Source organism: Chroicocephalus ridibundus, chromosome 10, assembly GCF_963924245.1.
Source record: "Chroicocephalus ridibundus chromosome 10, bChrRid1.1, whole genome shotgun sequence".
NCBI classification, from domain to species: domain Eukaryota; kingdom Metazoa; phylum Chordata; class Aves; order Charadriiformes; family Laridae; genus Chroicocephalus; species Chroicocephalus ridibundus.
Window position 1 is genome coordinate 5,424,155 of NC_086293.1, and position 24,706 is coordinate 5,448,860.

The following is a 24,706-nucleotide window of genomic DNA, read 5'->3' on the forward strand; positions in this document are numbered from 1 at the left end:
TTTGGGGCTTTGGGTGAGAGGCAGCCGCATCTCGGAAGAGCCCTTAGCACAGCCACACTCATTTTAAGTGACAGGGACAAGAAAAACAAATTTGCTTGCTAAATAAACATTTAGCTTAGCTGGTCATATTGAAAAGCTCAACATCTATATTTTAGATTACGTTCTTAAACATGTGCACATCACCTTCAAGGCTAGCATCTAGTGAGATGTCCCTAAAGTTTCCCCCACTTTTGATTATAGCAAATCTCGAGTTGAAGACTTCAAGAGATGGGAAACCCATAGTCTTCCCCCCAGCTATTTCTTCCCATTACTAAGCACCCTAGCAAATAAAAGAGAAAAAAGTGCACCCTTTCCAGCTTTTGTCTGGCTTCCTCCTCCTCTTGTTATGCACAGACTTTCATCATTTATGGTCAAAACCATCTCAGAGAACAAGGAGAGCGATCTGGCACTTCCCAGCTCTCTTGTCCCACCTGCCTACACACTATCACTGAAGAGTCACCTCACCAGATGCTTCAAGGTAAAAATCACAGCTTGTCTTATTTACATTAATATTTTGTGTTAGCTGTTACATAAATACTGCTGCTCTTAAAGGAGGCTTCTCTCCAGTCCCCTGCTCTCCTCACACGCCATCGCTTCCCATTCTCTTAGCGTATTCTGAAAGGGCAGGACTCCTGGAAATACATTTTCTTCTTATGTGGTAGGCACTGGTATAAGAGCCCAGCCACCAAATAAGCCCAAAATAACTGACACACCAATAATTTCACCCCATGTGTACAATCCAGGATTTCAGCTCATACAATGCACACATTACAGCGATGCTCCCGTCCCTGACGCAAGGCAATGCAGTGCATCACACTTCCTTCCTACTCCGGTGTGCTTTTCCTCCTATTCAAAGGCCCACAAAAATCTCAAGAGATCACGCAACATGGCACCCATGAGCAGCACGCATTCTCCCACGGTGGCAAAGACTTGGAAACTCAATGCTTTGTAGAGAAAGGAATGGCTGTACCTTCTCCCTGACTCATCCTCCCAGGGCAGATGTGCCCTGACCCGCTTGAAGGCCCCCAGCAGCATCACGACCAGCTTCGTAGTCCTCTTAAGCTGGTGTTACTTCCAGAGGAAGCATTTCCACCCCCCCCATCCCAGTCCTCGCTCCCCTTTGTGCTAGTACAAGTGTTACAGCCGCATGGAGAAGGGACTGGGGAACTGACAAACATTAAAGGAACCCAGTGAGAGGCAAACAAGAGGCCAGTTTCCATCTGGCTCAGCTTCCTGGTGGGATGCGGAGTCTGCAAGCCCACTTCTCTTTTCTCTTGCACCAGCATAAGTGAAAGGCAGGACCTCTTCTGCCAGCAGCACCAGCTCAAACCATCCGAGAAGCCAAGCACGCCAAATTTGGACCCTGTAAAAATCCGTGCCGTGCAAGAGCATGGCAGAAAGTTGCCAAGGAAAACTCAAACGATTCCAAAAGATAAAGGGAAAAAGAAATTAAACTGGTTTCAGCTGGACATCTCCCATTCATTTCCCACTATTGTCCTAACCAGCATCCAAGCAGCACATACTGACAGCGAGGGCCACCTCCCACAGCCAGCTGCATCCTGGTAGCAGGCAGCGCAATTCCCTTACAGCAGAAGTCTCGACTGGATCTATTCCACATTAACAGTCCATTCGAGCACTTCTGGGGCAAACTGCAGCAAGCAAGCGACCTGACGCAGGTTTCTTTTCAGCCACCAAGCCACTTTAAAAGACATCTAAAAATACATTAAATGCTTTTCTCATGTGACTTTTCTATGCAAGGGACTGCTCTAAAGCCTGCCAACAGCAAACGGAACAAGACACTGCTGCAAGACGTCTTTCCTGCACCAACGGCCTCTGCATCGTCAACTTGTTTGAGTCCAGAAGACCAGCCTGAGATAAAAACCTGGAGCAACAATGCAGTCTGCTTGGCAGCACCAGCCGCTGCTGTAGCCCCATTTTCCCCAAAGGGCTGAGCTTCCGTTCACGATCACCACCCAGATGGGGAGCAGCGATGTTCTGCACTGTTCCTGCTCCAGAAGGATCTTTAACTAGTTACACCCGAAAGAGTTCAAATGTATACTCCTCCCTACCAAGCCTAAAGAAAAACAACTTCCCAGCTCTGCTGACACAGGTAATTCCTCTCCATTGAGGAGGGGCGAGGTAAACAGGGCAACTGTTTGCCTTTAAAAGCGCTCTGCAAATCAGTTCATCTGGCTGCTACCACAAAGCCCAAGCAGGAGGACACCGGCCACTTCAAATACTCCAGCTGATCCTTAAGCCCATCTCCTTAGAGTAGATTTACACCACCAAGCCTTCCACCAAGACTCTTCCTCCACTCCCAGTGGGGAGCAGGCAGCTTCTCTGCTCTGTTGAGATGTGGACCCATGTGCTTGAAAGCTTCTTCTGCGTGCCTTGAGCCAACCAGCGCAGACACTGACCCGCTAGGAAATGAAAGGTATCTGCTCCTGCATCAGTCCAGGCTGCAGAGCCGAGCCATCTGCGTCTACTGACACCGAGGGTGGCTTTTACTCACTCCAAACCCAGACATCTAGCAGTATGCCCAGGCGGCTCCCAGCTTCAGCTGACCTTTTCCAGTTGGCACAGCCTACAGCTGCTGGTCCCAAACAGGGCTTAGAGTCAGCTGCGCAGAATTTGCTAAGAATCATCATCTTAAGTCACTGCTTAAAGAAGAATCCCACCCCTAAACACTTGCATAGGGAGTCAGCTTAGCCAGCCTGAATTCCCATATATGACCAGAAAATAATACTTCAGCATGTGAAACGCTCTTCCCCGGGCTCTCAGCTGCAGTGACCAAGCCACATGCTACACCAGTCCAAAAGACACACACAGGGAAGAGCTCTGCACCCAGCCTTGCTCTCCATGATCTCCCTCATGCTGGCGGTGGACTACTTTTCCAGCAGGATCCAAGCTGACCAACTCACCATGAAACGCAGGTATGTGCAGCCAAGGCACAAAGGGCAGAACTGTCCCTGTTTGCAGTACCCTTATTTCATCTTGACTTCAGGAAGAATCAAATCCTGCATCTCTCTGCCTCCTCTGTTCTCTGCTTTTCTTTATGGAGCAGGGGAGAAGCTGCCTCAAATGAGCATCATATCAAGGCAACGGTTTTCACCCAGCACGTGAACAGACTATAAGAAATCCATAAAAGGTGCGAAAAGGCTTACCTGAAGTCAGCGGGATTGAATTCGCTATACAAAGTTATGCGCCTCCAGGGGAAGCTTTAGGAGCCTGCAATTCAGGGAAGAGAAAAGGGCTGGAGAGCAGGGTCCCGCCGGAGCAAAGCGCACAGCGCCAGGATGCGGCGCGGAGGTCTGGAGGAAACAGCTTCTTCCTGTGACGGCAGGACAGCACCACGACCCCGCTCCCCAGGGATGGCCACGGCCGACTGCCAGACCGGGCTGAGCTCAGAGCCGCATCCAGCTTGCGGATCAAAAGCCAGCAAGGCGCCAGCGAGCGATGAACAAGCCTACCTGTCCCAGCAGGTCCTGGCTCCAACCCGCCGCGGCTGGAGAGGAGCAGCGGAGGCGAGGAGCAGATGCACCACTTCCACTTGACCCAATGACTAGGACATTTAGGGAGCACCGCAGGCTTCGGTGTAGCTACACAGAAGCCAGGGTGGTGGAAAGAAAGAAGGAAGAGGAGGGTCGGGATTCTGGTTTCCAGGAATAATGGATGTGCAGCACTAATGTAGCAGCGCTGGGACATTGGTTAGAAGGGAGGGTGGTGACTGAACCACATCACAGGTCTGGAGTACCAGCTTCAAGAGTCCAGGAGCTCGTCTACCTCTGATTGAGACTTTTAAGCAAACCTTCTCACGCCTAAATTAGCCATGGTAATCATGGAATGTTTCACTCTGCCACGTTCAGCAGTCAGAATCGCACACAACTTTTATCCCGGCTTATCACCATTACTGCACAGGGGAACACCACTGCCTGCTCGATGCTTTAAGTCCCGAATATACAATTTTACCTCTTCGCCAGTAGCAAATGAAGCCCTTTTTCACATTTGCTTCGATTACAAAGTTTTCATGAGGCTATAAAAGCCCTATTCTTATACTTCTCTTACAGTTTATTACCAAGGGTTCATGAGGTTTTGCATGCAGTACTGTTACAACATGTTGCTTTAGCTTCCTCTGTGCGTTTCTGAAAGGGATTTGTATTTCTTCTCAGCAATTGTTATTCTCAGAAGATCAAACTTCTTGCCTCCCTAATGGCTGACCCCTGATACTCAAACAAAACTGTATTCTAAGATGTGATACTGTTTTCTGAAAGAGCAACCAGCACAAGGCTGCTGGCATACGGATAAACATAAAGCACCAGCCTCACAAACACCGCTGGAAGCACAGAATTCCGCAGACGCAGGACACGAAGTTTCACATTTTGGCCAAACAACTCACTTTGGGGGAACTGAATTGATACCGTGCAAACACATACAGTGCCATGGCACAGACCTTTACGTTACGTACTTTTACGTACCCAAGATCGTTAGTCCAAATCACTGCTGTATTACTGCCACCAACAAAAACGCTAGTGCCCAGCCAAAAAACACTTGATCTGACCTGGACACTAATTAAAATAGAGTTTACTGCCCTATTTCTGATGCTGTATTCCACAGAGGATGGACAGATCTGCGTTGTGACCACACTCCAAGACTTGAAGGAATGCTTACGCACCTGAACAACAGCAATCCTGTGCACAAACACGACCTGGCAGAAGCTTTAAATGAACTCAGCGGGAGAACTAATGAAATCAATGATACAGATTGTTTGGGCCCATTAAGTTCAGTTGTTGCCGGTACCGCTGAAATTATACTTTCCAATATGTTTTAACGCACGCGCTGCTGTACAGCGTGCAGGAAAAAGGAAAGATGCCTAGGATTTTTGGGAGCAGATAGGCAAGGGGTTTTTGAATTTTAGGAAAAATACTAGAGGAAGATTCTCCCTTTGAACTGGCGCAGTCCCACCCTCAGCTCAAACCAGTCTTTATCCTGCGTCTGTTGAGGTAGAAGTCTAATTTTTAGAGAGAGAGACAGCTACACTGACTCTGTGTATCTTCCTGATAGGATCCTGCAAAATTTAATTCAGAGGTTTTAGAATAATCACCTTTTATTCTCTAACACAAGCCCCAGGCGCTATTATAAAAATTCCACTGGAAATATTTCCTTTGGGGTGGGAAAACACCATGCATGGTCTGTCATGCAGGAATCAGCTCCTACAGCACAGAGAGCTCAGACGCTCCACAGATGTCAAGACCTAAGTAGAAAGTTTAAGGGACATGAACATTCGGAATCACTGCAGCCTTGAATATTCATATCATTGCAATCCCAATGTCGAAATCATCATGGCAGATTTTCCACTGGTATCAAACTGTGTATTCGTAGATGACTGCAAGACCATTTTTATTAGAAGAACCCCTTACTTGGGGGAAAGCAAAGTGCTCACCCTCAGAGAACGCAGATTTAGAGGGAAGGTCTTTTCCTTAGACGAAGAAGCCCCAAGGTGTTCAGTATCAGCACACACACGTATCTTTTTCTGGCTCCAAATGCCTCTCGCTACCCACCTAGAAGCCCACACCTGTATGAGGCTTTCCTGTAAGAATCCCAGGAGCCACAGCACAAAGTTAACAAAAGATCTCAACATTTCTACACCATTATTTCAGCGATATTTAGGGAAGGCCTGATGAAACTTTCCCTTGCTGTTGAGGAAACTCTCAGTTAAAGACCAGTACTGAAGGGCTACCTTAAAGAATAAGTTCACGGGAGAGGCACAGAAGGCGTACCGGGAGAACTCAGCAGCTGTTTACATTCTGATTAAAGCGGTATCTGAACAGCATCCTAGACTGCTGAATAACAAGCATTAGAGACAGGGATCGTTTTTATCGACCACCCTTAGTCCCTCTGCCCTGTAATCAAAAAGACCCAAAGAAGCCATGCACACAAGGAAATCCTTCTAGGGCTTCATGGGAGCTCTGGGAAGAGATGCATTTCCCAAAGAGCCCGGAAGAGTCCCTTTGGGGTCTGACCTTGCACAAGAAAGAGGGAAGAAGCCTACGCGACAAGCAGCACCACCCTAGCAAGGGACCAACAGCACAGACAGCCCCCAGGTCGCGATCTGGGGTCGTGACAGTGGCATGAGGCTTTCACATCCCTTGTCATAATTCAACACTTAAGTGGAAAACCACTCGTTCAGACTACAGCCCAGCCTCTTCTTACTCAAGCTCATCCAAAATCAATCCCTAGCCCTTGGGACTGATATAAAATGATCAGTATCTGCTACTGGAAACTCTCATCAAAATTACTGAATGCTAATCCCCACCCTTAAGGAACACACTTCACAGAAGATTAAGCTTTCTGAAGTCTAAATGTACAATCTAGTTCAAAAAACAGAAAAGACCCAGTGTGAATTCATGGCCTATATGCATTCAGCGCTCGCGTGACCTGTAACTATGCTAGAGTAAACTGAAACCTCTCCCATAATCACTTTTTCAGCCCCTGAGGAGGGAGGGGAGGAATGCCGCTCGTCAGGTCCTTACTGACGAGTATTTGCAAAATCAAGTATTGCATGAAGAGGCTTCTAAGCCAATTTGTTGGAAAGCTCTGAGGAGCCAGGATCTAAAGTATTTCTGAGGCTGCCCATATAAACCCTCTATGAATTGAGCCCTTCTGAGAAGCACAGGAAAAAATGGGGTTGCAGTGATGGCAAATGCCATAGAAGAGCACTGCGGTGACACCACAACACAAGGGGGAGAAAGGAGAACTCATCAGCAGAAACCTTCATTCAAATATCTCTTTACAGGTCAGATGAGGCTAGAAGCCTGTTTTTCTAAAGAAAAACCCAAAACAAAGCTGAACACTGTCCACCTGCAGGGCTGGGACAAGTTCTACCACTGTTTCCAAGCCCCACCCTCTACATGTGAAGGTCTGCCAGAGATAATGTGCTTTGAATCCCATCAGGAATTACTCTCCAGGCCTAGAGGATACCTGCAGGCCAGTGAAAACAGAGGGACAATTCAACCCTGAGGAAGAAAATACCTGTTATGGCTAAGAGCACCATCCCAAGGGACAGCTTTGCTGGTACAACAGCTCCTGCCTCTGAGGATGGTCTGACTCCCCTCCTGCCCACTTTGCTAAGCCAGTGGAGAAAGGGTCCAGCTGAAAAAAAGAACAATTTTATGCCAAGTTAGCAGGATCAGTTCATCAATGCATCAGCTCAGCACCACAGCTGGCACACGGGAGGAGGCAAGAGGGCACAGCTGAAAGTAGGGAAAGAGAAGGGCCCTTTTAAGAGCATCAAGCCATGAAGTTGGCTGAGGCAACCCCTCGTCCTGAGCTAACCCACTGCCCTCCAGCACGGGGACCATGCCCACCTCTCCCTCCTCTAGGCTGGGCCTCGATTCCTCTCCACCGGTGCTGCCAGGGTGCTGACAAGCTCCTTCCAGCCGGGGGGCATTTACAAGCTCCTTCCATGGACAATCTAGGTTACTAATTTGCAGAAAGTTAACCCGGGGGAAAAAAAAAATATATTAGCTCAACAAGAAGTCCATAAACACCACGACTGTGTGTCTGAAGGGCAGACCACTCCTCTCTGAAAACAGCGAGCCTCACAACAGCTCAGTTGTCCCATGTGCTTCACCTGCTGTAGACTGCTGCCCCGGGATGGCCATGGTGGCATCAGCATCAAGACTGACATGGCCCGGCAGTGACACAGCTCAGGGTGCCACTCAACAGAATTGCAGAATCGTAGGGTTGGAAGGGACCTCTGGAGATCATCTAGTCCAACACCGCTGCCAAAACAGGTTCACCCAGAGCAGGCTGGACAGGAACGCATCCAGGCGGATTTGGAATATCTCCGGAGGAGACTCCACCACCTCTCTGGGCAGCCTTTCCTCCTCAGAGAGGCGCTCCATTAGCTTTGTGTTAACATTTGGGGGGCTATTGTGAACTCTCCACAGTTAGACATACACAAGAGCCACTGTAAGAAGCCGTAGGAGCACATGGCAGCCCAGCGGCCCCCTCCAGCTCTCCGTGGGTCCCAGCACACTGCCTAGGGATGGGATCCTGGATGTGGAAGAGCTGCAAGGCTGCACTGCTGCCATCGGCAGAGATTCCAAGACATTTCCTAGTGTGCATCCAAGCCTGGCTCCCAGAAACCAGCACTGCCAGGCTGAGGTGACCTTGAGCGGGACACAGCATTCAGGAAAACAGGGTGCATTCCTAGGGTGCCTTACATCGCTTGCACCCCAGCTAATAACTGGGGCAGAAGCAACCATCAGGCAAGAAGCTTCAGAGCTTCAGCTTTAATTCAGGCTGTGGTTTCAAGTCACATCTAACCACCTGAGCAAGTCACTGACAACAGAAGAGGGAGGCCCCCATTGTCTCCCCACTCCTTGAACATGGCCATGCCACTCACCTTGCCCTGTCTCCTCCTCATCAGACACCCAGAACAGCTCACAAGTCACAGGCAAGAGCCAGGGAACTTTCTGCTGGTCCCCAGTCGATCAGCTCACAGGCCCAGCAGCAACCCGTGAGGGAAGAGGAGCTGGCTTGCCTGGCCAGGGGACTTGGACCATCTCCTTTGGGCAGGATTGCACCATCAGATCAGCTCGGAGGCTCACAAAAAATGCAACAACAAAAGAAGCAGTAACTTCAAATATATACAACCATCTTTCCCAATGGCAAGCTAAAATTTTATCCCAGAAAAGCTGAACCAGAGACAGTGTAAGCCAACAGATAAGTGGAGGGAGATAAGGAGACAGAAAAAGGCAATAGACTAGGAAGCGCACCTACCTAGTGTATTCGCGCAGGTTAATATATTAACTTTCTGTCCAGCAGCAGCTTACTAGTTTGCCCGAACTTATTCAGTCTCACAGAACAAGCCCTAAAGGCACAGGTTTTTCAGGTTATCTTTTATTTTTCACAGCTTAAACACGGTCACAGTCCTCCGTGAATTGGGTTTAAGGTACAGAGCTCTCCAGACTGCACAAACATCCCAAGAACAAACATTTTCAGCATACCAAGGGCTCAGATACATTAGGTCAATTCAGCTCTGTTTATTTGTATTTCACCCAAATCACTGCCGAAGTACTTGGAGCTGAAGGAGCAACAGACTCCCACTGATTCAGCAAGAGACCAGAAGTAATTGGTAGACAGTCTACAAGCACCACAAAGAATGCCAGAGGCATTTATTTACATGACCCCTGCTTGCCCAAGGAGAATTCAGAGTTTGCATTTTCCTCATTCAAATTAATCAAATCCTCCATACTATTCCTCAACTTACAGGAGGAACGGCACAAGCCATCCAAAATCACCCTCGCCACAAAGCTTTTCAGATAGCTGTTATTGCTGAAATGAGACAGACTGTTTTACTGCCATCAGCTGGAGTTCCTCCCCAGGCTGGCACAGCACCCTGGTACTTCTCCAGGACAATCTCTCTTGTTATCGGTCTAAGGGACATGGAAAAGGCAAGGAGACACCATTCCTGCTGTTTAGCAACACCACCCCTGCCAGGGCAGAACCATCGCACCTTCTCTGCTAGGCTTACAACACGCTGCATCTCACACCTGTGCCACAGACACTACAGCATGAAAATTCCCCCAGGACCCCGCTGCTGCAATCGCACAGTCCTCTTCTCTGTCAGACCCGAGTGGGACCACTGGTTTTTAGTGCAAAGCACCTCTTGGGCTTGTCAGTTGGCACGCTTGCACAAGCCAGGACGCAGCAGCAGCGTTCCCACCGACGTTACCCCCTTGCTGCCAGAGTACAGCTCCGACGACAAGAGATGACAGAATTCCCCCCGACCAACCGGCTGTGGAAGACAAGTTACAGTCAGAGCTTTGAGGCAATTCTAACCACACACTTTACCGTTGAAGCCTGCAAGAGGTCTCACTCTACCTGTCACGTGTTCTCCTTCATTTCTCATAGCAGCCGAGCCCAGCACACGGGGCAGTGACAGACGAGAGGAGAAAGAAGAGGATAAGCAGCACTCAAGCTGGCAATGACTACCAGCCATTTCTAAAAGCAGAGAAGTGCTTGGGGTTAACAAATCCCATACAAGAAAACCTACTGGTACACAGTGAGATGCAGAGCACTAATATCAGCCCCACAGCTTTTGCCAATTCTCCAGGCCTAATATCAGCAATTAAGCAGAATTTACTACTCAGTTTACACAACACTGAAAGAAATGGGTATTTCTAAGCTAGTATGTGCCATCAACATCATCTAGCTATTCCAGAATTTGCGCCAGCTCCCAAAGAAGTGAGCGCAAACTCCTACAAGCAAGAAGACGGCGCGACCTGGAATCAGCCAGGCTTTGCTGATTACTCCTCTGAGTAAACAGTGGTGTTCCCAGCACTTCAGCTTGCTCTCAAGCTTCTGCCGTTGGCATACTACCCTATATTTAGGAGAGAAGAGTGCAATGACAAGCGTCGGGAAGAATGAATAAGTGGCTTAGGATGCTCGGAATAGTAGCAGAGACTGTGCGAAGAAACCTATGCTGAATTAGAAACTTCTCAAAGCGAGGAAAAGAATCTGTAAAGCTAGAGGTGGGAACAGACAACATTTCATATAGGAAGTTAAATAATTAATTTTGTCAAGGACAGTATTCCCAAGGCAAGAGACACTAGCAGTCCACCCTGTAACAGCAGTGGGCTGCTAAAAGAAGGCCCCCTGGAGGGGCTGAGAGAAGACAAGCAAATCTACAAAAAGAGGATTTTAGTCTCATTTTGGACCAGTGAGCGATGTCAGTGCCATTTTCCCAAGCCTACAAGCCCGAAGCTCCAGGGACCAAGGGAGACACAGCACCTCAGGGAGTGACTGCACCCTGCTGCCCAGCTCCCCCGGCCCCCTGCCCGCATCCTCCCGTCCCACGGGCAGCAGACACCAGGGTAAGCTCTGAAAGCACACACAGGGAGTTTACAACCTGCAAACCCGTGGCAAAACTTGCTAAATTCATACCCGCTGACTTGACGGGCACTGGAGACTCAGGCGAGCCGCTCCACAGCCTGTTGCTTCTGAGGAGCCAGGGAGGCCACAAGGATAATTCTGCATTTATGCCTTTTTTTTTGCGCAGCAGAACTTATTTCCTTGTGTTTAGTCACCCGCACCGCTGACTGGAGATAAAAGTTGAACTGTGGGTCTATTATGCCCGGAACGGTTTCTGCTGTTAGTCACGCTGGCAGGGCCCATACCCACGCTCAGCCCGGGCTCCTCCCCGTCCCGGAGCGGGGCCGGGAGCCGAGGGGCTGCCCTGCCACCCCCGGCTGGGACGGCGAGGGGAGCGGGTCCGGAGAGACACCTGGAAATCCACCTGCGCTCCTCCCGTGGAACCGAGCCGGGCCCGGGCAGCGGGGAGAGCCGCCACCGCACACCCCACCGGGCCGAGCCCGAGAACCCCCGACGGGCTCCGGCACCCACCGACGGGAAATCGCGGCACATCCCGGGACTGGCTGCCGCCACCTGGGCCGCTCCCGCCAATGGCTGCCCCGAATCCCTCCACGCCTCGCCCGGTACGGCCCAACCCGGCCCAGCCGCTCAGTGCCCCAGGCCGGGGAGCCTCCCTCCCGCCCGCAGGCCCCGGGTGGTCCCCGCACAACCCCAAGCGGCGGGGGGCCGGGCACCGGGCGGCGGGAAAACAACGGGGAGGAGGGAAGCGCGGCGACCCCGCCGCCAGCCCGGCCCGCCGCCCGCTCCCGGCCCTGGCAGGCCGCGTCGGGACTGAGGCGGCGACGGCGGCGGGCCGCCCCACTGCCCGCGCACCGGGAGGCCCGGGCCCGCCGCGCCGCGCCTCACCGCTACCCAGGCCGCGCCGCCGCTCCCGGCCCACCCGGTAGGCCAAGGGCAGGGCGGCCCGGCAGGTGCCGCCACAGAGCCCGCGCCGCCGGGCGGAGGCCAGGCCCCGTCCCCGCCGTCCCGGTCCGCGCGGCCCCTCACCGTGCGACGGCCGGGCCCGGAGGCCGCTCCCCGCCGGCTCTCGCCGCCAGCGGCCCCGACGCACCGAGCGGGCGGCGCGAGCGCGACCCCGCGCGGGCACGTACCTGGGGGCGGGGCGCAGCGGCGCCTAGCAACCGGCGGCACGAGTGCGCCGCCGCCAATCGGCGCCCGGCGCTCGCGCAACGCCCCTCCCCCTTCCGCCCCGCCCCACCTGGCCCAACCCCCCCGCGCCCTGCGGCCGTCCCACGCGGCCCCGCCCTCCCCGGGCCCCGCCCCGCCACAAACCCCGCCCCCCAGCCGCCTAGGCCACGCCCTCGATGCATAGGCCCCGCCCCCCGTCCCACAGGCCCCGCCCCCCGTGCGGCCCCGCCGCGGCCTGACCCTGGCCCGCTGGCAAATATTTGCCAGGGGCCAGCCTGGTGCTCCAGCTGAGGCCCGGGGACGTGGGGCCGCCGCCATGCAGCCCGTGCTGGGGGTCCTGCTCGCCCTGGCCGCGGCCCTTGGCTCAGGTAGGGCCCCGGGCCCAGCCGCCACGGGGCCGCCGTGGGGCTGGAGGGCAGTGGGGCAGAGCGGGGCCTGGACAGGCCATGGGGCCAGGCCGGGAGCCTGACGGCCAGTGCCCTGACCTACGGCAGAGGGGGTAGCAGGAAACAGGGGACTGTGGCGGGTGCTGAGCACCCTGTAGGGCAGGGACTCCCCTGCTCCGCGGGACATAGACCCCATGCTCCGTGGGGCAGGGGTCCCGCTGCTCTATGGGGCAGGGACCCTTGTGCTCTGCGGGAAGTGGACCCCATGCTCCGTGGGGCAGGGGTCCTGCTGCTCTATGGGGCAGGGACCCCTGTGCTCTGCGGGACGTGGACCCCATGCTTCGTGGGGCAGGGGTCCCGCTGCTCTATGGGGCCGGGACCCCATGCTCCACGGGGCCTGCTGTGTGTCCCCACGGGCACGCTGAGCTCCTGACACCCTCCCCAGGCCACCGCTCGCCCCTCAATGACTTCCAGCGCCTGCGAGCCACCGAGCTGCTGGCAGGGCCTGCGGAGCCACCGCCGCTGCTGCCAGAGCAGGGCTCTGCAGCGCAGTGTGCCCAGCACTGTGCCGCCAGCCTGGCTTGCCGGTGAGCGGGATGCGGTGCTGCCGTGGGGTGGGTGGGAGGGAGTGCAGGGGGCCACGACACTGGGGTCACTCCATCCATTGGGTGCTGGGTGCCCGTGCGTGTGCCCCTGGGTCCTGTGGGTCCTGGCCCCGCACGGTGGCATGCCAGGATCCCCCTGTGCCTCCCAGGGCTTTCCACTACGACCGGCAGAGCCAGCTGTGCCAGCTGCTGCCCTGGACCCAACACTCGCCCCACGTCCAGCTGCAGAAAAACATCCACTACGACCTGTACCAGAAGAAAGGTGGGCTGATGCCATGGGTGGATATGGGGACACCACAGACCGGGCACAGGCCACCCAGTGCAGGGCTCCCCACTGCCCGAATGCACTGGCTTGGCCCCAGGGCTCTGACGCGGTGCCCGGCTCTGCCCAGACTACCTGCGGGATTGCATTGTGGCCGATGGCACCAGCTACCGTGGCACACGGGCCACGACGGAGAAGGGTCTGCGCTGCCAGCACTGGCAAGCCACGACACCCCATGACCACAGGTGCCCCCGTATCCCCAGCTGTCCCATGGCACCTGCCGGTGGCCCTGGGCAGTGTGGGGCAACGGGCTGGGGACAGCGTGGGGGCGGTGGGGACAGTGTGGGGACAAGGGGGATGGCGCAGGGATGATGGGGACAGTGTGGGACAATGGCGTCGACTGGGGGTGGCACAGCATTGTGGCTGTGCCTGCCCTGGGGCGAGGGCCCCTGCAGCGCTCCTACCCACCCTGCTGCCAGCAGGTTCCTGCCATCCCCCCGCAACGGGCTGGAGGAGAATTACTGCCGAAATCCCGACCAGGACAAGCGGGGCCCGTGGTGTTACACCATCAACCCCAATGTCCGGCACCAGAGCTGCGGCATTAAGAAGTGCGAAGACGGTGAGTGCTGCATCCCAGTGGCATTCCATGCTGTGTGTGTGTTGTTCCCCCCGGCACTGATTCCCCTGTCTGTCGGCAGCTGTGTGCATGACCTGCAATGGGGAGGACTACCGCGGGGCCGTGGACCACACCGAGTCGGGGACAGAGTGCCAGCGCTGGGACCTGCAGCACCCGCACAAGCACCCCTACCACCCTGACAAGTACCAGCCCCTTGCCCTGGGCAGTGCCCAGCCGCCCTGGCCCCGGCCGTGCCAGGTGCCGGGGTGGTGGTGTCACCCTCAGCCGCTGCTCCCCTTCTCTGGCCCAGGTACCCTGACAAGGGACTGGACGACAACTACTGCCGCAACCCCGACAGCTCCGAGCGGCCCTGGTGCTACACCACCGACCCCAGGCGGGAGCGAGAGTACTGCCGCATCCGCCTCTGCAGTAAGTCCCCGCCGGTGTCACTGCCCAGCTGGGGCTGGGTGTCCAGGGTGCCGCCATAACCCCGCCACCCTGACCCGCTCCTGCCATGCAAGCAGAGAAACGCCCACGGCCCCTCAACCTCACCACCGGCTGCTTCAGGGGCAAGGGCGAAGGCTACCGGGGCCGGGTGAACGTCACTGTGTCGGGGATCCCCTGCCAGCGCTGGGATGCCCAGACCCCCCATCAGCACCACTTTGTGCCCGAGAAATACCCGTGCAAGTAAGGGGGGGGGGGGAATGTGCCAGGGGTGGGCAGCGCCCATGGGTGCGGGCTGGGGCAGGGGGAGGCACCCATGCGGCCCCTCCGCCAGGGACCTGCAGGAGAACTACTGCCGCAACCCCGACGGCTCGGAGGCACCATGGTGCTTCACCGCCCGCCCCACCGTCCGCATCGCCTTCTGCTTCCACATCCGCCGCTGCCCCGACGAGCTGGGTGCCCAAGGTGAGCCACCCCCCGGGCACCCGCCCCCAGGGTGCCTGCCGGGGGTGCCAGCCCTCCCTGCCTGTCCCCAGAGTGCTACCACGGCCACGGCGAGCACTACCACGGCCACGTCAGCAAGACACGCAAGGGCATCACCTGCCAGCCATGGGCTGCCCAGGCGCCCCATGTGCCCCAGTGAGTGTGCGAGGGAGTGTGCCGGGGGGTGGCATCTGGGGATGGGGACAGGGATGGAGATGGAGATGGGGATGGATACAGTGATGGTGACTTCTTCCTGGCAGGATCTCACCTGTCACCCACCCTGAGGCACACCTGGAGGAGAACTACTGCCGCAACCCTGATAATGACAGCCATGGCCCCTGGTGCTACACCATGGATCCTCGCACCCCCTTCGACTACTGCGCCATCAAGCCCTGCTGTGAGCCCCTGCCCGCACCCCTGCACTGCTAGGGGTGCTCTTGGGCCACCCCCTGGGGTGGTTTTGGTCATCCCAGGGTGGCTGGGTCCCACCCCAATGCCACCCTCTGCTCTCTCTCCGCAGCTGGCAGCAAAGTGCCCTCCATCCTGGAGAACGCAGGTGGGAGCCCACAGGTGCAGGGTGGATGCCGTGGGGTGGGTGCTGGTGGCACAGCCCCGGCTGATACCTGCCCTGCTGGCAGACGCGGTGGTGTTCGAGCAGTGCGGCCGGCGGGACGAGAGGCTGCAGCGTAAAGGGCGCATCGTCGGCGGCCAGCCCGGCAACTCACCCTGGACCGTCAGCATCCGCAACCGGTGAGCGGGCACCCTGCCGGCACTGCCGCGTGGGTGATGTCCCCCCGGGGAGCTCACCCCATCTTGTCCCTGCAGGGCCGGCGTGCACTTCTGCGGGGGGTCCCTGGTGAAGGAGCAGTGGGTGATCAGCACACGCCAGTGCTTCTCCTCCTGGTAAGGCTGTGGCCGGAGTGACGGGTGTTGGGAGCCCTCCGTGCCCTCATGTCCCCATCCTACAGTGATGCCGACCTGGCGGGCTACGAGGTGCAGCTGGGGACGCTCTTCAAGGACCCTGGCCCTGGGGATCCCGACCAGCAGACAATCCCCATCGTACGGATCGTCTGCGGCCCCTCCGAGTCCCAGCTGGTGATGCTGAAGCTGGGGAGGTGAGCAGCCGTGCCCCGGTCACTGCCATGCCTCGCTGCTGGCTGGGCTGGCACCACATCCCACTGCCCCTCTCACCCCAGGCCTGCCACGCTGAACGGGCGCGTGGCCCTGATCTGCCTGCCACCTGAGCGCTACGTCGTGCCTGCAGGCACCGTCTGTGAGATCGCTGGCTGGGGGGAAACCAGAGGTACCTGCCGTGGGCAGCCCCTGCCAGGGCCTTCCCTGCAGTGGCATCCCCTGCCCACAGCATCCCCTTGTCCGTGGCATCCCCTGCCTGCAGCATCCCCCGCCCGCAGCATCCCCCTGTCCCTGCCATCTCCCTTCCATGACATTCCCCTGCCCACGCCATTCCCCTGCCCACAGCATCCCCTGCCCTTGGCATCCCTCTTCCACAACATCCCCCGTGCCCATGCCATCCCTCTGCCACCACATGCTCCTGCCCACATCCATGACATCCCCTGCCCATGATATCCCCCTGCCTGCCGTACCCTGAGGGCACTGCTCCTGCAAAGGTGTCACCTTGCACGCTGTATGCCCCCGCTCACAGCATCCACCCACCCATGGCACCCCGCCTGCCCATGCCATCCCCCTGCCTCTGCCATCCCGCTGTCACTGAGTGCCCCATCCCACGCCATCCCCCTGCTATGGCATCCCCCACCCGGGCACCCCCTGCCCCCTGTGCTTGCTTGCCCGCAGGCACGGCGGACGGCAGCGTGCTGAACGTGGCGCGGCTGCCCGTGCTGGCCCACGGCGAGTGCAACGCGGCGCTGCGCGGGCGCCTGAAGGAGAGCGAGCTGTGCACTGCCCCGCTGCGCGCCGGCGTGGGGGCCTGCGAGGTGAGCCGGGCTGGGGACCACCACCTCGGGGAGCCTGCGGGTGCCAGCACCCGGTGTGACGCCACTGTCTGGGTGCCGCAGGGGGATTACGGGGGGCCGCTGGCCTGCCTCACGGCCGACTGCTGGGTGCTGGAGGGGGTGATCACCCCTTCCCGCGTCTGCGCCCGCACTGACCAGCCCGCCCTCTTCATCCGTGTCTCCCTCTACGTCGACTGGATCCACAAGGTGATGAAGATGGGCTGAGCCGGCTCAGCCCTAGCCTGGCACAGCCCCCACCGTGTAATAAAGGCCCGGCCATGGCTGGGGGGATCGGCATTGCACAGGGTCTCACACATTTATTTAGTGCCAGACCCCAACCCTCGTCCCGTCGTACACTCGCTCCATCTTCCTCTGGTCCTGGTGTGGTCCCCAGGGCCAGTGGTCACACGTGGGGCTGGCATTAGCCACAGGGCCACTGTGAGCCTAGGGGCTGTGCTGGCCTGTCCCGTCCCGCCGGGTTTGCCCCAGGTGCCGAAGGAGCCATCGTGCACAGTTCCCAAAGACGTCGGCTGCCGTCTCCACACCAGCCAGTGCATGGCCACCCTCTGGATACCACAGCAGCCTGTGGGGCAGGATGGGATGGGGGGATGCTCAGTGGGCACCCCAGGGCTCCCTCCCCACCCCTCTGCACCCCACTCACCGCACCGGCACCCCCCTGGCCTGCAGCACCCGGTACAGCTCCAGCGCCTGCGTGGGGCTGACGCGCCGGTCCCGGGCGCCCACGCAGAGCAGCACCGGCGTCTGCACCTGCGGCACGGCCGACGGTGGGTGTCCAGTGTCCAGCACCAAACACCCTGCACCCATCCTGCCCCTGCCTTACCCGGCCCGCCTGGGCGATGGGCGAGCGCAGCAGCATGGTGGCCACTTCCTCGGCGCGGGGCACCCGCTCGAAGGAGTAGGGCAGCCCCAGGGAGATGTAGCGCCTGTGGCACGGAGGTGCTGGTGGGTGCCGTGGGATGTGGCACAGCAAGGTACAGGGTAGGGGGGCGGCACTCACCAGTCTGGGATGTCGGAGGTGCCCAGCAGCGCAGGCAGGTTGGAGACGGGGCTGCGCAGGGCACAGGCTCGGTAGCGCTTGGGCTCACGGGCGAGGAGGTGGAGGGCAATGAAGGCTCCGTGGGAGCCAGCCAGCAGGGCCAGGCGGTGTGGGTCCAGGGGCTCGCTGCACAGCGCCTGCTCCACTGCCAGCTGCGCCCCGTTAGGGCACCCACCATCAGCATCCAAGCATCGGCATCCTCCCAGCAGACCCCACCAGCAGCACCCCACCAGCAGCACCCAAACATCAGCATCCTCCCAGCAGACCTCACCCACCATCAGCACCCCTCCGGCACCCCCCCCAGTCCAGCACCCCTCACCTGGGTGTCCGCCACGTCCTGCTCACCCACACGGGAGAGCAGGGAGCTGATGCTGGCCTGGCCGAAGCCCAGGGAGCCGCGGTAGTTCACTGGGGAGATGGGGACCGTAGATGCCACGTCTCTAGTGGGGCACAGGGGCCACACCTCCCCGGGCTCACCGGCACTCACCCAAGAGCACGGCAAAGCCCAGCTGGCACAGGGCAGCCATGCTTGGGCGCCAGCGGGCATCGAAGACAGCGTGGGGGCCACCTGGGGCCAGCAGGAATGTCACCCAGGCTGCCACCAGTGCTGCCAGGGTGTCCCTGCCAACCCCTCACTCACCGTGGGGGCACACGACGAGGGGGTGCGGTGCCTTGCCATCCGGTGGGCTCAGCAGCAGGGCCTCGAAAGCCTGGGTGCCTGAGCCAGGGAAGGGGTCCCGCTCAGCACCCTGCCTGCCCCCTGCTCCCGAGGGTCCCCGTCACACAGGTAGGTCAGGGACCCCCGGCACTCACCGTGCGTGGCAGGGCTCTGCCTGCTGCAGGGTGGCTGGATCGTCAGGGTCTTCCAGGTGACACCAGGCACTGTCGGGGTGTCCTCCACCGGTACCCAGCAGAGGGGCAGCTCCTGGCCCGCTGGCGGCAGCGCCGCCACCATCTGGGGACAGGCAGCGGGTGGCATCAGAGCACCCTCACCCCAATGCAGCTGGCCCCTGCCGGTGTGTCATCAGCCCCATTGTGCCCACGGTCCCAGCGCTCCGGTGCCGTCCTGTGCCGTGTCATCCCATGCCATGCATGGATGTGCCATGCTGTGCCTGGTCACACTGTCCTGTGCCATGCCGTGCTGCCTGTGGCCATGCCATGCCATGCCGTGCCAAGCATGTTATTCCTTACTCCTGTTATTCCTTGCCACACCAAGCCGCGCAATGCCACGCTGTCGCTGGCTGTGCCTAACCAAGCTGTGCTTTACTATGCCATGCCAAGGCTGTGCCGCCCCATGCCAAGGCTGTGCCGTGCACTGCTGTGCCTGTGTCATGCCACGCCACCCCATACTGTGCCACACCACGCTTTGCCGTGCCGCGCCACGCCTGCTCATGCTGTGCCGTGCCTGGCTGCACATCGCTGTGCCACATCACGCTGTGCCACACGGTGCCAGAGCTCTACTCACCAGGCTCGGGGGGTGGTGTGGCGCCGAGCAGGTGGCCACCAGCAGGTCCCACTGGAGGGTGAGCAGCTCCCAGCACCCTTCCGGCGACCCTGGGGACAGAGAGTACACCGGTGCTCGCAGATGCGCGCTGAGGCACTGTGGGCAGCCTGATGCCACGTACCTGCCGTCAGGTTTGTGACGGTGGCCGCCTCCGTGTCCACAAGCAGCAGGTCCTGTGAGGGGGCGCAACGCAGGCGGCCGCGTCACCACGGGGTGCAGGGGCCACATCCATGTTCCCTCCCCTGTCCCCGGGGCTCACCGTGCGGCTCCGCTGCGGGGTGCCCAGCACGGCTCGCCGGCTGTCGGCCGCCCAACACCGCGGTGGCAGCACCTCTGTGTAGAGCCCGGCGAAGGCTGCGAGTGTGGCAGAGGGCTAGTGAGCTGGGGCCACGGGCACCCAGATGGGGGGGGGGTGCCCCAGCCCCCCCAACAGCGCCCAGCCCTGCCCTCTGTGCCACGCTCACCCTCTGTGGGCTCCTGCACCACATCAAGCACCGTCACCGTCTGCCTCGTCTGCCAGGTGAGCTGGGGAGAGATGGCAGTCAGGGATGGCCCCCCAGCTGGGGAAACTGAGGCAGGGAGGCTTGGGGAGCGAGCCCACACGCCGCCCCCGCCAGGCGTTGTGAGAGGCTGTGGCATCCCGGGCTGGGTCCCACACACCAGCAGCGCAGGGTGACACAGCCGTGGCTGGTGCCCGCGGGGCCCCGCTCACCATGCGCAGGCGCAGGCACTGCCGGTGGGGGCCCCCCAGACCCCCCTCCAGGTAGAGCAGGCGCCGGCCATCGGGGCTCAGCCGGGGGGAGCAGACGGCTCCGTGCTCAGACGACAACAGCTCTGTGGGCAGCAGGGGGTCATCACCCCGGGGACCCCCAGGACCCAGGGCACCCCCCGCAGCCCCGGTGCTCACCGCAGCACCCGCTGGCCAGGTCCAAGTAGAAAATCCCCGACCTAGGGAGGAGGCGTGGGTCAGGCTGGAGCCCTGTGGTGAGGCTGAGCCCCACCGTGCTGGCACAACGTTGGGCATCCCAGCACGGTGTGGGCACCCTGGCACGGCGTGGGATGCTGGGGGGGGGGACCCACCTCCTGTTGGAGCAGGCATTGAGCCCCAGGCGGAAGGGCTCGTGCCACCAGCCCACGAACACCACGCCGCAGTCATTCGGGGACCACAGGGCCTGCGCAACAGGCAGGCTTGTCCCACAGCCCCACGCTATCGTCCTCCCCCCGGAGCTCTCCCTGCACCCCATCCTGACCTGGCCGGGAGAGAGGTGCTCCGGGATGCCCTCCAGCACCGAGAGGCTGCTGCCCTCCAGGTCCAGGACGCAGAGGACAGGCAGGCTGCGGGTGCTCAGTGCCTCCCCCCAGTCTTCCCGGTACACGAACTGCTCCTCCTGCAGCACAACCCCATCAGCCCCACAGCCGGTGGCCCCAGACATGGGGCTACGTGCCTGGCATACTCACGGGCTGCACGCCACACTTGTGGGGCGCGTGGCACGCTCATGGGGTACACGTGGCGTGCTCACAGGGGGCACACCACGCTCACGGGGTGCACAGAGGACACTCACGGGGTACGTGGCGTACTCACGGGGCACATGGCACCCACCTCCTCATCCTCCTCCTCTGGCCTGCCTGCTCCCGGCACATCCCAGGGGCAGGGGGGCCGTGGTTTGGGCCGGCTCTTCTCAGCCACGTACAGCAGCCGCGTCTCCGAGTGTGACCAGGCCAAACAGGCGAAGGGCCCTGGCACGGTAAAAGGGTGACAAGGGCCAGCCTAGCACAGGCACAGCTGGGCACTGGGGCCACCGGCCGTGCCGTCCTCGCCTGTGTTGCGGGCAGGGGTCCCGGGGCAGGAGCCCTACCCTCCGTGTAGACCTCCCCATGCTTCCCCAGCGCCGTGAGGTCCACACTGTGGCTGCGCCCGTTGCCGTCCCACACCTGGGGAGAGAGGGGTCCACCGCCCCGCGCTGGCACTCACGCCACCCCGGTGAGCCCCGAGGCTGCCGTGTCCGTGGCAGCCAGCGTTACCTCCAGCAGCTCGTGGCCCTGCCGGGGGCAGCGGCTGAGCACGGCGCGGTGCTGCCCGGTGGGCGAGTCCTTGCTGAGGAGCCTGTGGGCGGCAGGGAGGGAGGCTACAGCGGGCAGCAGGCTGTGGGCACCGGCCATGCCATGGGCACTGGCCGCACCACGGGCACCAACCACACTCTTCCATCCCGCAGCCCGTCCATGCCGTACTGGTGGCGGATCTCGGTGCTGAGCGCTACCCGGCTGACGGTGAGGCCGCCGCTGCCCGTGCGCCGCAGGCTGTAGTGGCGGCTGAAGCGCAGGAGCCGGCGTTGGGGCAGGTCGGGGCGGCTGCACTCTGCGGGAGGGGGCCGTTGGCATCTGCCCACACCGCACCCCTGGGACGAGAGCACCGGGGCGGCCGAGCCCGCGACTCACCGGTGTACAGCAGGAAGGTCTGTGCCCCGGTGGTGGCCCTGAGGGCGGCGCGGGTGACGGCGGGGAACCGGCTCAGCTCCCGGTAGCAGGCGGCGGGGCCACCGGCCACCTGGGTGTGGGGAGAGGTGTGCTGGTGGGGGGCAAGCTCGCCCCCAGCCTGTGCCCACCCATGCAGCCCCCCCCAGCCCCCTTGCCCACCTCTGCACCCTGCTCGGTTCCGGAGGCCATGGGGCCTTGCTCTTCCGCGCTGGCCGCCGGCGCCTGCCGCTCGTCAGCCAGGCAGGCTGCCAAGGCGTGCGGCAGCAGCCGGGCGCAAGGGGCCTGGCCGGTGCCTGCTCTCCAGCTGCCCTGCGCTGCCTGCCGTGCCCGGGGCGGCTGGGCAGGGCTCACCCTCTGCCGTGGCACGCCGCAGCCTCGGCAGCGCAAACGCCGATGTGTGGGAGAAGGGTCCAGTGGCCACCAGCTCCTGGGCACCCTGCCCTGGTCAAAGCCCCACGGCCTCCCCACTGGCCCCTCACCATCGTCGTAGACGGTGCCATGCTTCCCCGGCGGTGTCAGGTCAATGCTCTTCACCTCGCAGTTCTGATCCCAGACCTGGGGGCAGAGATGCCGGAGCAGCCCCATGCCGTAGCATGGATCCGGCTCCAAGCCCCAGCGAGTATCCAGCCCACCCTTGACCCCCGCCCTCACCTCCAGAAACTGCTTCTCCTCTTTCTTCTCCTTGCCGGGGACCTTGCGCAGGACGGCCTTCAGTGCCCCACTGGGGGACTCCTGGCTCAGCAGCCTGCAGGTGGGTGGGCACCCGTCAGTCCCCACCATTGGCACCCCCAGGGGACGCCAGCGCAGGGGGACAGGATGGGATGGGACTCACTCATCCTTGACCTCACAGCAGGTGCTGGTGGGCCTCAAGTATATGACAGAGGCCCCGTCATGGAAGATCAATTACTGGCGGCAGAACTTGATGTGTTCGCCCCTCTCCAGGTCCTGCTGCGACCACTCTGTGAGGAGCAGGGTGAGGACACCCGCGTCGACCCCGATAAGCAGGCAGAGACCCCCCCAGACAACCCTGGGGGGCCACCCCATCGCTGTGCTGTGCGGTGACGGCGGGGCTGAGGCAGGTGGCTTTGAGCCCCGGCTGTCGGCTCAGCTCCCGGTACAGCTCCACCATCTCGTCCGCGCTCGACAGCACCTGCGGGACCCATCGGGGTGGCTGGGGGCACTGGGGGGGTGGTAACTGGGGAGTGGCCGGGCAGAGGGGGCAGTTACTGGGGCACCAGCGTACATGGGGGTGATAAGGAGGGTACTGGGGGCAGTCACTGGAATGCCAGGGGCAGTGCTGGTGTACCAGTGGGTACCGGGGGGCAGTTACTGGGGTACCGGGGCACCTACTGGGGTGCATGGGGGACTAGGAGGGCACTGGGGGCAGCTACTGGGAGTGGGCGGGGGGGGGGCAGCCCCGGGGGCGCAGAGCCGGGGCAGGTAGCGGAGCACCGGGGGCGGGCGGGCGTCGGGGCTCCCCGGGCGGGGCGGTGCCCGGATCGGGGCTCCCGGGGTTGCAGTGACGAGCGCCGGGGGCGGGGGCGCTCCCGGGGCAGGGACCGGGCCGGACCCCCCGACTCCCCTCCGCCGCCCTCCCCGGGGGCGGGGCCAGCGCCGGCTTTAATGGCGCGGAGGGGCGGGGCCGGCGGCCGGCGGCAGCTCCCATTGGCTGCGGCGCTCGGGCCGCCTCCCCGCGCTGCGGCGCCCCCTGGCGGGCGCGGGCGGCGCCACCACCGCCGCCGCCGGCGGGGTTCGGGTCCGCCGGGCGTGACCGAGCCCCTCCCCAGGACCCCCGAGTTTCTTTTTAGGTGCTCTTCAACGGGTTCCCGATTACGCCAGTTACCATCAGCCCGCTCTTCTGAGCAGCCGGGACTCGGATTCGCTCCGCGAATGACTAGGTTCGATGGTAAACGCGACAGCTTTTAACGATATCCAATGGCAAGTTACACTTGGTCATTTACTGCGCGGACGACAGGCTCAGCGCGAGCTGTCAGGGAGACCCTCCCGTGGAGTCGGGGTTCAACAGGACCCCCTGGCTTTCTACACTCCTCGGAGTGCAGTCTGGGCACGGCTGGATCCAGTCCTAGTCCCAGACTCGGCCAACGGTTTACGTCTAAAGGATTATGTGTGCACAGTCAATCTAAGATACGACCTTAGCGAGGCTTCAAAGTTTAGCACGCCGTTAGTCACTTACCAGGGATCTGCTGGGGCGAGGAATCTGTGAGCCTCGAGGGGTAACCTTGAGAGGCATCTCCCTACCCAAGGCATCACGAAGAGATCATGCCGTGCAGGAGAGCTTGAAGAGCTCTTGGGCTGCTGGCTATTTCTGGGGGTAAAGGGATTGACTTTGTGCAAATATGACTATATCTATTACAGTATCAGTACTGTGGTTAGGTGGGTACACTGATCAAGTTGGCCTTTGACTACTGTGTTATCTGTCTCCCCTGAATCCACTTTGAGCTCCGTGCAGCCATCCCGACCTGACGCACCCATTGCGATGGCCACAGGTGGTTATCGCTTGGGCAGGGGAGACCAAGGTCAGGTTTGGGGGGGAAACACACCGTCACAGCTGCCCCATCCCGCAGCCTGTCCATGCCGTACTGGTGGCGGATCTCGGCGCTGAGCACCGCCCCGCTGACGGTGAGGCCGCCGCTACCCACACAGGCTGTGTGGTGGCACTGCAGGCTGTGGTGGCAGCTGAAGCGCAGGAGCCGGCGGTGGGGCAGGTCGGGGCGGCTGCACTCTGCGGGAGGGGGTCATCAGCGTCTGCCCACATCGCACCCCTGGCATGAGAGCACC

At 60.2% G+C, this 24,706-nt stretch overlaps 3 protein-coding genes across 6 annotated transcripts in view; 1 reads left to right on the plus strand and 2 right to left on the minus strand.

The window, feature by feature from the left end:
- The window catches only part of DAG1 (dystroglycan 1), a 53,879-nt gene extending 41,789 nt beyond the window's left edge, over window positions 1-12,090 (minus strand). The window contains exons 1-3 of one of the 3 annotated variants that reach the window (XM_063348438.1): window positions 8,447-8,630; window positions 7,404-7,518; window positions 7,069-7,188 (exon numbers count right to left, since the gene is read on the minus strand). The gene's annotated coding sequence lies outside the window, so the exon portion shown is untranslated. Of the gene's footprint in view, window positions 1-7,068; window positions 7,189-7,403; window positions 7,564-8,446; window positions 8,631-11,964 lie in introns of those variants that run through there. The other 2 variants (XM_063348440.1, XM_063348437.1) reach the window with 2 other exon arrangements.
- A 229-nt stretch (window positions 12,091-12,319) lies between these two features.
- MST1 (macrophage stimulating 1) lies at window positions 12,320-17,173 on the plus strand. Of its 2 annotated transcripts, none has more exons than XM_063348215.1 (18): window positions 12,320-12,473; window positions 12,937-13,078; window positions 13,246-13,358; window positions 13,489-13,603; window positions 13,841-13,977; window positions 14,057-14,177; window positions 14,285-14,403; window positions 14,496-14,661; window positions 14,753-14,883; window positions 14,955-15,057; window positions 15,162-15,298; window positions 15,422-15,457; window positions 15,540-15,651; window positions 15,727-15,804; window positions 15,870-16,016; window positions 16,098-16,204; window positions 16,714-16,853; window positions 16,935-17,173. In XM_063348215.1, exons 1-18 carry the CDS (start codon window positions 12,422-12,424, stop codon window positions 17,094-17,096), a joined length of 2,118 nt encoding a protein of 705 aa, XP_063204285.1. In that variant the 5' UTR covers window positions 12,320-12,421; the 3' UTR covers window positions 17,097-17,173. The 2 variants fall into 2 exon arrangements, with proteins under 2 accessions (XP_063204285.1, XP_063204286.1); XM_063348216.1 differs by having other exon boundaries at window positions 14,499-14,661.
- Window positions 17,163-23,032, minus strand: APEH (acylaminoacyl-peptide hydrolase). The gene is made up of 24 exons (XM_063348214.1): window positions 22,751-23,032; window positions 22,559-22,652; window positions 22,067-22,462; window positions 21,869-21,977; window positions 21,662-21,788; window positions 21,455-21,536; window positions 21,289-21,364; window positions 21,033-21,169; window positions 20,683-20,820; window positions 20,513-20,604; window positions 20,340-20,380; window positions 20,145-20,266; window positions 19,897-19,957; window positions 19,692-19,786; window positions 19,554-19,605; window positions 19,394-19,482; window positions 18,742-18,883; window positions 18,569-18,646; window positions 18,416-18,496; window positions 18,248-18,336; window positions 17,890-18,080; window positions 17,713-17,815; window positions 17,533-17,639; window positions 17,163-17,454 (listed from the first exon to the last, which is right to left on the minus strand). Exons 3-24 carry the CDS (start codon window positions 22,094-22,096, stop codon window positions 17,316-17,318), a joined length of 2,181 nt encoding a protein of 726 aa, XP_063204284.1. The 5' UTR covers window positions 22,097-22,462; window positions 22,559-22,652; window positions 22,751-23,032; the 3' UTR covers window positions 17,163-17,315.
- Between the last annotated feature and the right edge of the window lie 1,674 nt (window positions 23,033-24,706).